The 10,972-nt window shown below is 41.3% G+C and overlaps 1 protein-coding gene across 1 annotated transcript in view; it reads right to left on the reverse strand.

The window, feature by feature from the left end:
• The window catches only part of MMRN2 (multimerin 2), a 73,235-nt gene extending 65,630 nt beyond the window's left edge, over positions 1-7,605 (reverse strand). The window contains exon 1 of the mRNA XM_073685892.1: positions 6,993-7,605. Coding sequence (XP_073541993.1) covers positions 6,993-7,276 — 284 coding nt within the window. The 5' untranslated portion in view covers positions 7,277-7,605. The remainder of the gene's footprint in view (positions 1-6,992) is intronic.
• Between the last annotated feature and the right edge of the window lie 3,367 nt (positions 7,606-10,972).

A 10,972-nucleotide genomic window follows, 5' to 3' on the forward strand; every position in this document is an offset into this window, starting at 1 on the left:
TTCTTTGGAAATTGATTGACTCTGCTTATTCACCATGTAGACTGTCCTGCGTTGCAACTTTCAACAATTTTTCTCTGCCATCCACGTCCAGGGAGATTAGCTACAGTGCCATCGGTTGTAAACTTATTGATTATGTTGGACACCGTGGACAAAGGAACATCAAGATCTCTGGTGATGGACTTGTAACCTTGAGATTGTTGATATTGTTTAACAATTTTGGTTCTCAAGTCCTCAGACAGTTCTCTTCCTCTCTTTCTGTTCTCCATGTTTAGTGTGGCACACACAGACACACCATGCAAAGACTGAGTCAAATTCTCCCCTTTTAATCTGGTTTCAGGTGTGATTTTCATTTTGCCCACACCTGTTACTCACCAAAGGTGTGTTTGAACGAGCATCACATGCTTTAACCCCTTTCCGACGAGGTCAGTAATAATACGTAGCAGCGCCCGGGGGATTATGGACCAGCTACGTACTATTACGAGTGCGGCGATCGTGCCCGCACACAAGCGGTGTGGGGTGATCGCTGCCAGGTGTCAGCTGATTGTCACAGCTGACACCCGGTGCTATGTGCAGGGAGCGGTCTCACACCGCTCCCTGCACATTAACCCCCGCAATGCTGCGATCGAAGTCGATCGCAGCATTGCGGTGGCAAGGGGGGAGGTGATCGCTATACTCACCTCTCCTGCCGGAGTCCAGCGATGTCTGCAGCGACTTCCGGATGTTGTCATGACGACCCGATGTCCTGCCTCCTGGTGACCCGGATGTTGTCGTTACTTTGGTCATGCGCAGTGCATGACCAAAGTAATGTCTCCCCTGTGTGCAGCGCTGACGGGCTGCATGGCATAGGGAGCTGCTGATCTCTATGCCATGCAGCCGATCAGGTTGTAAAAAGTGAAAGTCCCATAGTGGGACAATGTGTAAGAGTAAAAAAAAAAGTAGAAAACTGAAAAAAATAAAATAAAAAAAAAATGTAAAAATATAAAAAAAAATTAAAAAAAAAGAATCCCCCAAAAATAAAAATATATTGAACCCATAATATTTATTTATTATGAAACAAAAAACAAAAAAACAATAAAAGTACACATATTTGGTATTGCCGCGTCTGGAACGACCTGACCTATAAAACTGTCCCACTAGTTAACCCCTTCAGTGAACATAGTAAAAATAAATAAAAAATGAAGCAAAAAATAATGCTTAATCATCATACCGCCAAACAAAAAATGGAATAACATGCGATCAAAAAGACGAATGTAAATAAAAATGGTACCGCTGAAAACGTTATCTTGTCCCGCAAAAACAAGCCGCCATACAGCTCCATCATCCGAAATATAAAAAAGTTATAGCTCTCAGAATAAAGCGATACAAAAAAAATATTTTTTCTAGAAAATAGTTTTTATTGTGCAAAAGCGCCAAAACATAAATAAACTGTATAAATGCGGTACCACTGCAAACGTACTGACCCGAAGAATAAAGCTGCCTTATCAATTTTACCACATACGGAACAGCATAAAAAAAAACCCATAAAGACAATTCCGGAATTGCTGTTTTTTGTTTATTCTGCCTCCCAAATATCAGAATAGAAAGCGATCCAAACATGTTACATGCCAGAAAATGGTACAAATAAAAACGTCAACTTGTCCCGCAAAAAAACAAGCCATCACATGACTCTGTCGGACAAAATATGGAAAAATTCTCAAAATATGGTGATGCAAAAACTAGTCTTTGTAAAAAAAGCGTCTTTTAGTGTGTGACGGCTGTCAATCATAAAAACCCGATATGAATCTGGTATCGCTGTAATCGCACCAACCTGAAGAATAAAGTCATCTAATGACTTATACCATAAGAAGAATGATGTAAAAAAATAAACTCTAGAGTTAGGGTTGTGCTAGGGTTAGGGTTGTATTAGGGTTGGGGTTAGGGTTGGGCTAGTGTTAGGGTTGGGGTTAGGGTTGGGGTTAGGGATAGGGTTGGGGTTAGGGATAGGGTTGGGCTAGGGTTAGGGTTGGGATTGGGGTTAGGGTTGGGGTTGTATTAGGGTTGGGATTTTTTCAAAAGTAAAGAAAAAAAAATGATGATGATATGGCGATCAGTGTTGAGCGCAAGTGCTTGCTACTTGAGTTTGCATCAGGTGCTCGTGTATGCACTGAGTATCGCAGGTGTTCGAGTGACATGCTCGAGTCTCTGCCCCATATGCTTCGTGGACAAGAAAAACATTTCTGGGATTGCCTACCATGCACGAGCAATCCCCGCATGTTTTTTTTTGGGTGTCTAACAACCGTAAAACATGCAGGGCAGAGACTCGAGCATCTCACTCGAGCACCCGTGATACATGGTGCATACCCGAGTACCCGATGCAAACTCAAGAGCACTTGCGCTCAAGACTAATGACAACTTATTCAATATGATGACCTAATGTTATCAAATTCTGTCGTACCTCTGGGTTCAAAATGTACACTATACCCCTTGATAAAATCCTTGAAGGGTCTAGTTTCCAAAATGGAGTCAATTGTGGGGGTTTCCACTATTTAGGCACATCAGGGGCTCCCGAAATGCGACATGGCGTCCGCTCTTGATTCCAGCCAATTTTGTGTTCAAAAAGTCACACAGTGCTCCTTCCCTTCTGAACAGTGACGTGTGCCCAAACAGTGTATTTTCCCCACATATGGGGTATTGGCGTACTCAGGAGAAATTGCAGAACAGTTTTTAGGTTCCATTTTCTCCTCTTACCCTTATGAAACTAAAAAATTTGGGGCTAAAAAATCATTTTTGTGGAAAAAGTTAACTTTTTTATTTTCATGGCTTCATGTTCTAAACTTCTGTGACGCACCTGGGGGTTAAGGGTGCTCACCACACATCTAGATATGTTTCCTGAGGGGTCTAGTTTCCAAAATGGTGTCACTTGTGGGGGTTTTCCATTGTTTAGGCACATCAGGGGCACATCCGCTTATTATTCAATCAAATTTTACATTCAAAAAGTCAAATGGCACTCCTTCCCTTCTGAACCCTGCCGTACGCCCAAGCAGTGTTTTTTTTCCCTCATATGGGGTATCAGCTTACTCAGAAGAGATTGCACAACAAGTTGCATGGTTCAATTTCTCCTGTTAACCTTTATGAAAATGCAAAACTGGGGTCTGAAAAACATTTTTGTGGGAAAAATTTGAAAATTTTATTTTCATGGCTCCATGTTATAAACTTCTGTGAAGCACCTTTGGATTCAATGTGCTCACCATACATCTAGATAAGTTCCCTGAGGGGTCTAGTTTCCAAAATGGTATCACTTATGGGGGGTTTCCACTGTTTAGGCACATCAGGGGCTCTCTAAACGCAACATGGCATCCGCTAATTATTCAAGCAAATTTTACATTCAAAACGTCAAATGGCTCTCCTTCCCTTCTGAGCCCTAACAGTGCTTTTTCCCCACGTATGGGGTATCTGCGTGCTCAGGGGAAATTGCACAACAAATTTTTTTGTCATAAAGGCACTTCAAAGTCACTTCAAATGTGATGTGGTCCCTAAAAAAATGGTTTTGCAAATTTTGTTGTAAAAATGAGAAATCGCTCGTCAACTTTTAACCCTTATAGCTCCCTAATAAAAAAAAAATGTTGGTTCCAAAATTGTGCTGATGTAAAGTAGACATGTGGGAAATGTTATTTATTAACTATTTTGTGCGATATATCTCTCTGATTTAAGGGCATAAAAATTCTAATTTTAAAAATTGTGAAATTTTCTAAATTTTCGCTAAATTTCCGATTTTTTCACAAATAAATGCAAGTCATATCAAAGAAATGTTACCACTATCATGAAGTACAATATGTCACGAAAAAACATTCTCAGAATCAGCGGGATCTGTTGAAGCGTTCCAGAGGTATTACCTCATAAAGTGACAGTGGTCAGAATTGTAAAAATTGGCCTGGTCATTAACGTGCAAACCACCCTCGGGGGTAAAGCGGCTAAACAAAGTTTTTTACCCACAATTTTGGAAAGGTGCCAACAATTTTGTCCAGCCCATTTTTAGGATTTTGTGTGAAATGATGTCTAATTTGCCTTTTTGTATCTGGTTTTTGTGATGTTTCAATACACACAAAGGAAATAAACATGTGTATGACAAAACGTGCAATTGCAAAAATTTTCTGTGAGTAATACTTAATTTTATGGAAAAAATTCAAGTGTTCCAACACTTTCTGACTGTATACTCACCTCCAGTGCCAGCACCGTTCCAGCAGTGTCGACACTCACCTTCTTGGGGCTTACTTGAGGTTGTTACGTAAAGTGAGCCCTGTGCCCAATCAGTGCTGGCATCACTTTCCCTGCCTTCAGACTTATAATTAACAGGCAGTGAGCAGCCAGACGCAGCTCTCACCTCCTATTGATTAATTATATGTTTGAAGGCGGCTACAGTGACGCCAGCGCTGATTGGGCACAGGGTTCACGTGATGAACAACCTCACATTAGCCCCGGGAATGTGATTGCCGACACCACTGGAAAGGTGCTGGCACTGGAGGTGAGTATAGGAGTTTTCATTTTAACAGGGGCAAACACTCAGATTGAGAAGGGGTTGTCCTAGTAGAGGACAAACCCTTTAAGGTTAAGGAAACACCCCAGTATGTTGACTTGGTTGTTACTATCATATAGTGGAATGGATAGAGCAATAAATGTGTGCAATGCTATTTGCCTTCAGTTTTCACCTAAATATGTTTATCAGGTGGATAAGGGTAGCCTCATTCTCTTCATAAAACTCTAAACTCTATATACAGAGGAAATTATAATCTAGCCCCTGTTTAGTAGTGTTGAATGGTGGGGGACTCAAGGTCCTGAAACACCCACTGAGCTCTCAAACCAAGGACCAGACTCAGCTCATCCTTGAGTGTGAACAATGTAGTATACAGACCTCTGGACTTTGTCTAGGGTTCATACACTTCATTCTAACCTTTCATTTAAGGACTAAGGAAGGGTCTCAGATTTGACCCCCACAATTAACAAAACTAAACAAAAGCTTTAACATTTTAGGAAATACCTACTGTTTCATGCATAACTCTAGATGTGTTTAGTTGAAAGTAATAATCTGAGAAATTAAATCGTTCAGCCACTTTCTCTTGTTAGTGCAGCTCCCCTCCCAAACCACACGGCTCTTCTGTCCATACAATGGCTGCCCTGGAGGAGCATGTGACCAGGCCTGCCATAAGCCTCCTCCAATAGTAAAGCATCTTTTTCCTGTGAGGTTTTTTTTTACAATTGGACAAGGCAGGTGGACAGATCGGGTCATATGCTCGAACACCAGAGGCCATTTTGTGGACAGGAGAGCTTACAATCTGTGAGGAAGTATGCACAAACAACCCCTTTAAAGAAGACCTCTCACTAGATCAGTGGCAGTGTTTGCTGTTACGTTATTGCTAATCTGAGTTTTTTCTTTGTTGTTTCTTTTTTATTCATTGGGCTTTTTTATTTAGTGCTTATTTTTATGGTCCTTACCAAGTAGACGTGGCTCCCAGGATTCTCTGGGGTGTGTCTTAGGCTCCTCTGCTTTGATACTCTGTGAGCCATGCCACCTCATAAAGACCATAAAAACTATCACAAAATATAAGGCCCATATCTCAGGAACCATATGGTGGAATACTCAGAGGACCAACAGGAATAAAATGATCAAAAACAGGCCACTTTTCACACGTTAACATGATGCAGGTTGTTTTACAACATTTTGGATCATGAAGCCCTGCCACTTATTTCCTGTATTTTTCTTCTTTGAGTTAAAGAATTATGGAAATGAATGGTTTTTTTTTTATACCAAAGTTTGCACCATTCTAAGATTCATCCCCATCTATCCAAAGTAGACTTGTGAAGAATGCATTGATTGATTTGCAGTTTTTTTGAATTGCCCACTATATTCCTTTGTTAATTGAAATTCAGACTGGGCACCAGTAATAAAAGAGGAGCTTGTTATGACTGGCAATGGGGGGGCTCAACTCTGGTGCAGGTGTCAAGCTACCATAGCAACAGGAATAATTCACCCGTACCCATGGTTATTTGTGAAGAATATAGCTAAATGGAATTTTTTTTTCGTGAATGGCACATCCAAATTGTGGTATCTCATATATACATCCATTGTAGTAAATTCCATTAGTTATATATTTCTCGACAATAAATACAATATATGCCAACATATCACTGATGTATCGGTGGCATATGGTAAATGTGTCATACAGTTCACGATTCTATTACTAACAAGTGTAAGTCGGACATCTCTTCCAGCAGGTGCATCATACAGAAAAGGTGGGGATAAGGTAGAGAATAGCATCCAATGGCAAGCTGACATGGCCGAAATATAAATGGAAATCAACCATGTGGTATGTATTCACAGTCATAGTAGCAAACATGATCAATTAATAAATCAGCTTAATAAACTATTAGACTGTTTATACGTATTATTGTTCTTTACATAAATACATTGTAATTTAGGAATCACTTCAATAAATTGCAGTTAAATCTTCCTAAAAATTCCCCCTAAAATAAATATGTTAGTTAGACTCATCATTGATATCAGGCAGGAAAAATTTGACAATGATTTTTCAAAAGTAAGTACACCAGCTTCATCTAATTACATTTGTGAAATCTGATGACAACACTCCTCTCAATTACTTTTCTTCAAATATTTCATTCATTTCCTTGACAGCAAGTGTGACCATCATTGCAGTTCATACATTCATCACCCAGCTTTCTCTTGCTCCCAAATGGCAAATTTGCCTAATTTTAGAATTATATAGGATAGAGTGCAACAGAGTATAATGAAACAAATAGAACTAATAAATAACATTACAGAATATACATATATATATATATATATATATATATATATATATATAGTTTTCTTCATTAATTTTAGAGTTTTTTTATGATACGAGTGAAATACAGTACATTATAACAATGGAATCACACAATCCTGCAACACTATACAGATTTACCTGACTACATGCCATACTTTTGGTGATGTTACTTACCCTGTTCTTGGTTTAGGATGTTCTGTTTCTGGTGACTGTGTCCCCGTGGTGTCCGATAAAACTGGCTTTGGTTTCTGTATATGCTTATGAAGCAGAACATTCCCCTTTTCAATTGATTCTTCTTGACCAGGCAATCCGTGAACAAAGGACGATACCCCATGGACCTCAAAAATAGAGCCTATAGGAGAAGATCCAGCTGAGTAGATATGTGTCCTCACCAAAGTACAAGAGGCCAAAATCAGTAGTCCAAGACAGCATATCGTAACATGCAGCTTCTCTGCCATGGCTCGCTGTCTTCTCCTTACAAACCCACTTGAACTTCTAAGTGCTGAAACTGCGTGACTTTGAGAAGCCCCTTTCAATTGCCTTGAAGTTTAAAACTAGGGGTGGGGGAACTTTTTTAACAAAGAACGGAAAAAACGCACAATCCCTCCCAGCTACTGTGGAAATGTGAAAGGTCATCAGACAATGTGAAGGCCTGTTCCTATGTGGTGAGCACAAAACTTAGAGAGGAGAGTCTGGAGAAGAAAAAAAGAAGGAATATTTTTTCAAGGAAGCTGTGCTGCTGGTTGGCAGCCTCAACTGAGCTACTGCACTCAGGAAGACAGTCTTATCAGAGCCCCTATGCCTGCTCTGTGTAAAACTGCGCTGTAAGTGGGAGGAAAAGGATGTTAGTTCAAGACAGAGCAAATATTGTAAAGTTTACATTAGGTTTCCTTAAAACCAGAACATATACTGTATATTGACATTCATACTGCACATTAAAGTACTTCAAAATAATATCCTGAGCATATACATCTGCTGTAAAATAACTATATAACACTGGTGTGTTCTGAATTCCCATATAGTAATTAATACTAAATATATATATGACAAACTGGTCAAATCTGAGAACATTTCTTAGGTGTTATGTTATTATTTAGATGTTCTGTTCTGATAATACAGATACAGGGCTGTAAGGATATGGAATTTTCCATGCATGACTTCTAGAAGAGACGCTGTCTGTATATCAGATTGGATCTAGAGACATTCAATTTTTGCTCACAACGGTGTCGTTTCTTTTTTCAAAATACATACCAAGGATCTGATATCTCTCAAATGTCGCTAAAATCTAATTTAATGGATTAGTTATGGACAGTTGTAATCCATTTTTAGGCCCATTAACTTATTTTGGCTTTAGAAGGTGTCTGTTAGTTATCCATTTTATCCCTGGATAGACTAGGGCAGTATGCTACATTTTATTGACCTTCAGAAGGCAATTGAAGCCTGGCATTAAAGGGGGGTACTTTATATAACTTTTTCCAAAGGTAGGCAGAAAAACTCAAAGATAGGAACAAATCCGCTCCAAAAAGGAGAAAAAAAATCCTTCCTGTCTAAGTAATGATTAATCTGGGAAAATCCTAGTAAAGCATATTCTTTTGGAGAAAAAATAAACTATAATCAGTTGAGGCCATTGTCCTCTATTTTTGGGACCTTATTTGGGACATTTACACAGGTTAAACTGATCCTCTGCAGCTTGATTTTGAGGTCGAGAATTTGGCTTTAATTTTGAGACAGCCTCCTCTTTACTGATACATGCTAAATTGGATATCTTTCAATCCAAAAGATCTACCCACCCAATTATTAATTCATAAACAATCTTCTAACTACTTTTACTACTACCACTGCTGCTACTGCTACTACTACTACTGCTACTACTACTACTACTACTACTACTACTACTATTACTACTCTAGTATGTAGTATATCTTGATGTTTAAACAAAAACTGTGACATTTGCTTTAGATATAAAATATGGTTAGAGATATTTTAATCAGCTGTACACTGCCTTACATAGTCTTAGATAGATAGAGTCCTCCTTCCACATTTCTCCAAATATTTTTTCTATTTTTAGCATTTGAGAATTAAAATTTCTATAATATATATGGTTTATATCTGTGTAAAAATGTATAGATAAATATTTAAGTTTCTCACTGGATATTTCTAAACGTCAGAACGTCAGAGTTGGCTGAATCTTCTTATAACTAAGCATCTATGCAAAATGATGTAGTATATGCAGCACCTCAGTGAGGTCTCCCTAAATCCTCCAAATGATGCAGTAAATCATCCTCAGACAAGGTAATTGTTATTTCTTGCTTGACTAGCCTGATTCATTTCCATTTTTCATGTTACACAAGACTTCCTGCTAATGGTCCTCCTGTAAGGTTAAATAGCAATGGTAATAGTGGTAATAGTATGTATGGTGAGGGGGATTCAACTCATACACCTGTGGTGCCCCTGTGGGTTCAGTCACCACTGAGATACTGCATCTCACCCAGGGGTGTGGTATCCCACTCTCAGGTAAGGATGGAGTACTGCCCGGGATCCAAACACCTGCATCCAACACTACACCCTTCCAGACCAGCAGGAGAGGCAAGATGCACTGCTCCGCTGCTGAGCCCTGTCCCTGGCTGGAATGGGGGGAACCAAGAGAGGGGGAACCATGTAGTGGGTGTGGGTGGAGGAAGTAGTTTATGGGAGCACTTCAGGAGTAGTATAAAAAGGGAAGCCATCTTGGGAGTGGTCAGAACAGTGAGGAGAGAGTGTGTGGAGCAGGAGCTCCGCAGGAGCTCTGCTCAGGAGGAGCAGGCCTGAGTGAGAGAGGCCCAGGAGGTGAGACTGACTTAAGAGAGGAGAGGAGCAAGAAGGAAGGCTCCAGAAGGAAATAAGGGATTTTAGGGGTACGGGAAGTGCTGGAGGCCACCCATACGCCCGAATCTACCAGGACGTGGAGGGATCAAGCCGCAGAGGGGACCTGCCCCTAACTAGTGAGAATTGCAATGTTCAGCTAGAAACTGGAGGCTTCTACATTTCCAGGGTGTAGTTGCCACAGCCTCAATTAATCGTCAAAAAGGTAGCCGCACAGGATCCAGTGAATGCCAGGTTGCCCGCCAAGATCTGAGGTTACCGGCTTGGGACACGGATTGCGAGGCGCAGGGCAGGAGGGTGAGAGCCAGCGCAGGAAGACGACTGAGAAAGGCACACAGAAAGGGGTCCTGTTAAGTGCTCTTGAATTACCTGAGGGATTGCTGAACCCCTCCCGTGGTGAACGCAGGACGATGTGGGTGGTTATAATCTGCAGTTGTAACCAGGAGCAACATGAAAATCGTGAGTAAACCCAGAAGACTGCACCCCACTGTCTCTGTGAATTATTGCTGCGCCATCATCCCCTGCACCACACTGCACAACAACATCTACTTCATCTATAATCACCACAGCAATGCCCTGGAGCTTAGCTCTACCTGTGAAGATGGAGAGCTGAACCAACTCTGCTGCATTACCAACAACTCCAGAGGACCTGCTCTGCAGCGGCGGCTCCCTTTAGCCGCATACCACAGGTGGCGTCACGAACATTAAACATAAAAACTTTATTCCCCTTTTGAAATTCCCTTTTATTGACCACCCTAGGTCATGGACCGGGTCATTGCCACTGTGACATCCCCCAGCATCGACTGACCTGGCTACCGAGTACCCCACGGCCCAGGGGGCGCGTCATTGCTTTGGCGTCACGAACAGGATATGAACCCACCCGTTATCACCGGGTATTGTGCGCCTAGAGACTGTGTTGTATACTGAATGTGGCGCCCGCCCCAGAAGAACGGGCACCATTATGTACGTTATCAAGGACAACAAAGAACCTCCCATTGTGGGCCGGGTCCCAGAATGACGCCAAAAGTGCAACTTGCCCCATGCGCCTGTGGCCATATACCTGGATCTCTCCGTCAGTCTGGGGAAGCCACCCCCAGGTGTGGCCGACAACAAGCAGCCATGGGACTGCCCCAGAAAGGGGAGAGGAGAGAAGAAAGCTTGGAGACTGGGCGGAGTCTCCAGGAGTCTAGACAGACTGCACCCGGCATGCAAGATGGAGAGAGGTCAGCCTGAAGCACGGTCTTGTGGCCTGCAAAGGAGTGCATCACCCCTCACCTTGGAGGGAACGCTAT

Source organism: Phyllobates terribilis, unplaced genomic scaffold (genome assembly GCF_046119375.1).
Source record: "Phyllobates terribilis strain yellow unplaced genomic scaffold, ASM4611937v1 Scaffold_5__5_contigs__length_657084704, whole genome shotgun sequence".
Taxonomy (NCBI): Eukaryota; Metazoa; Chordata; class Amphibia; order Anura; family Dendrobatidae; genus Phyllobates; species Phyllobates terribilis.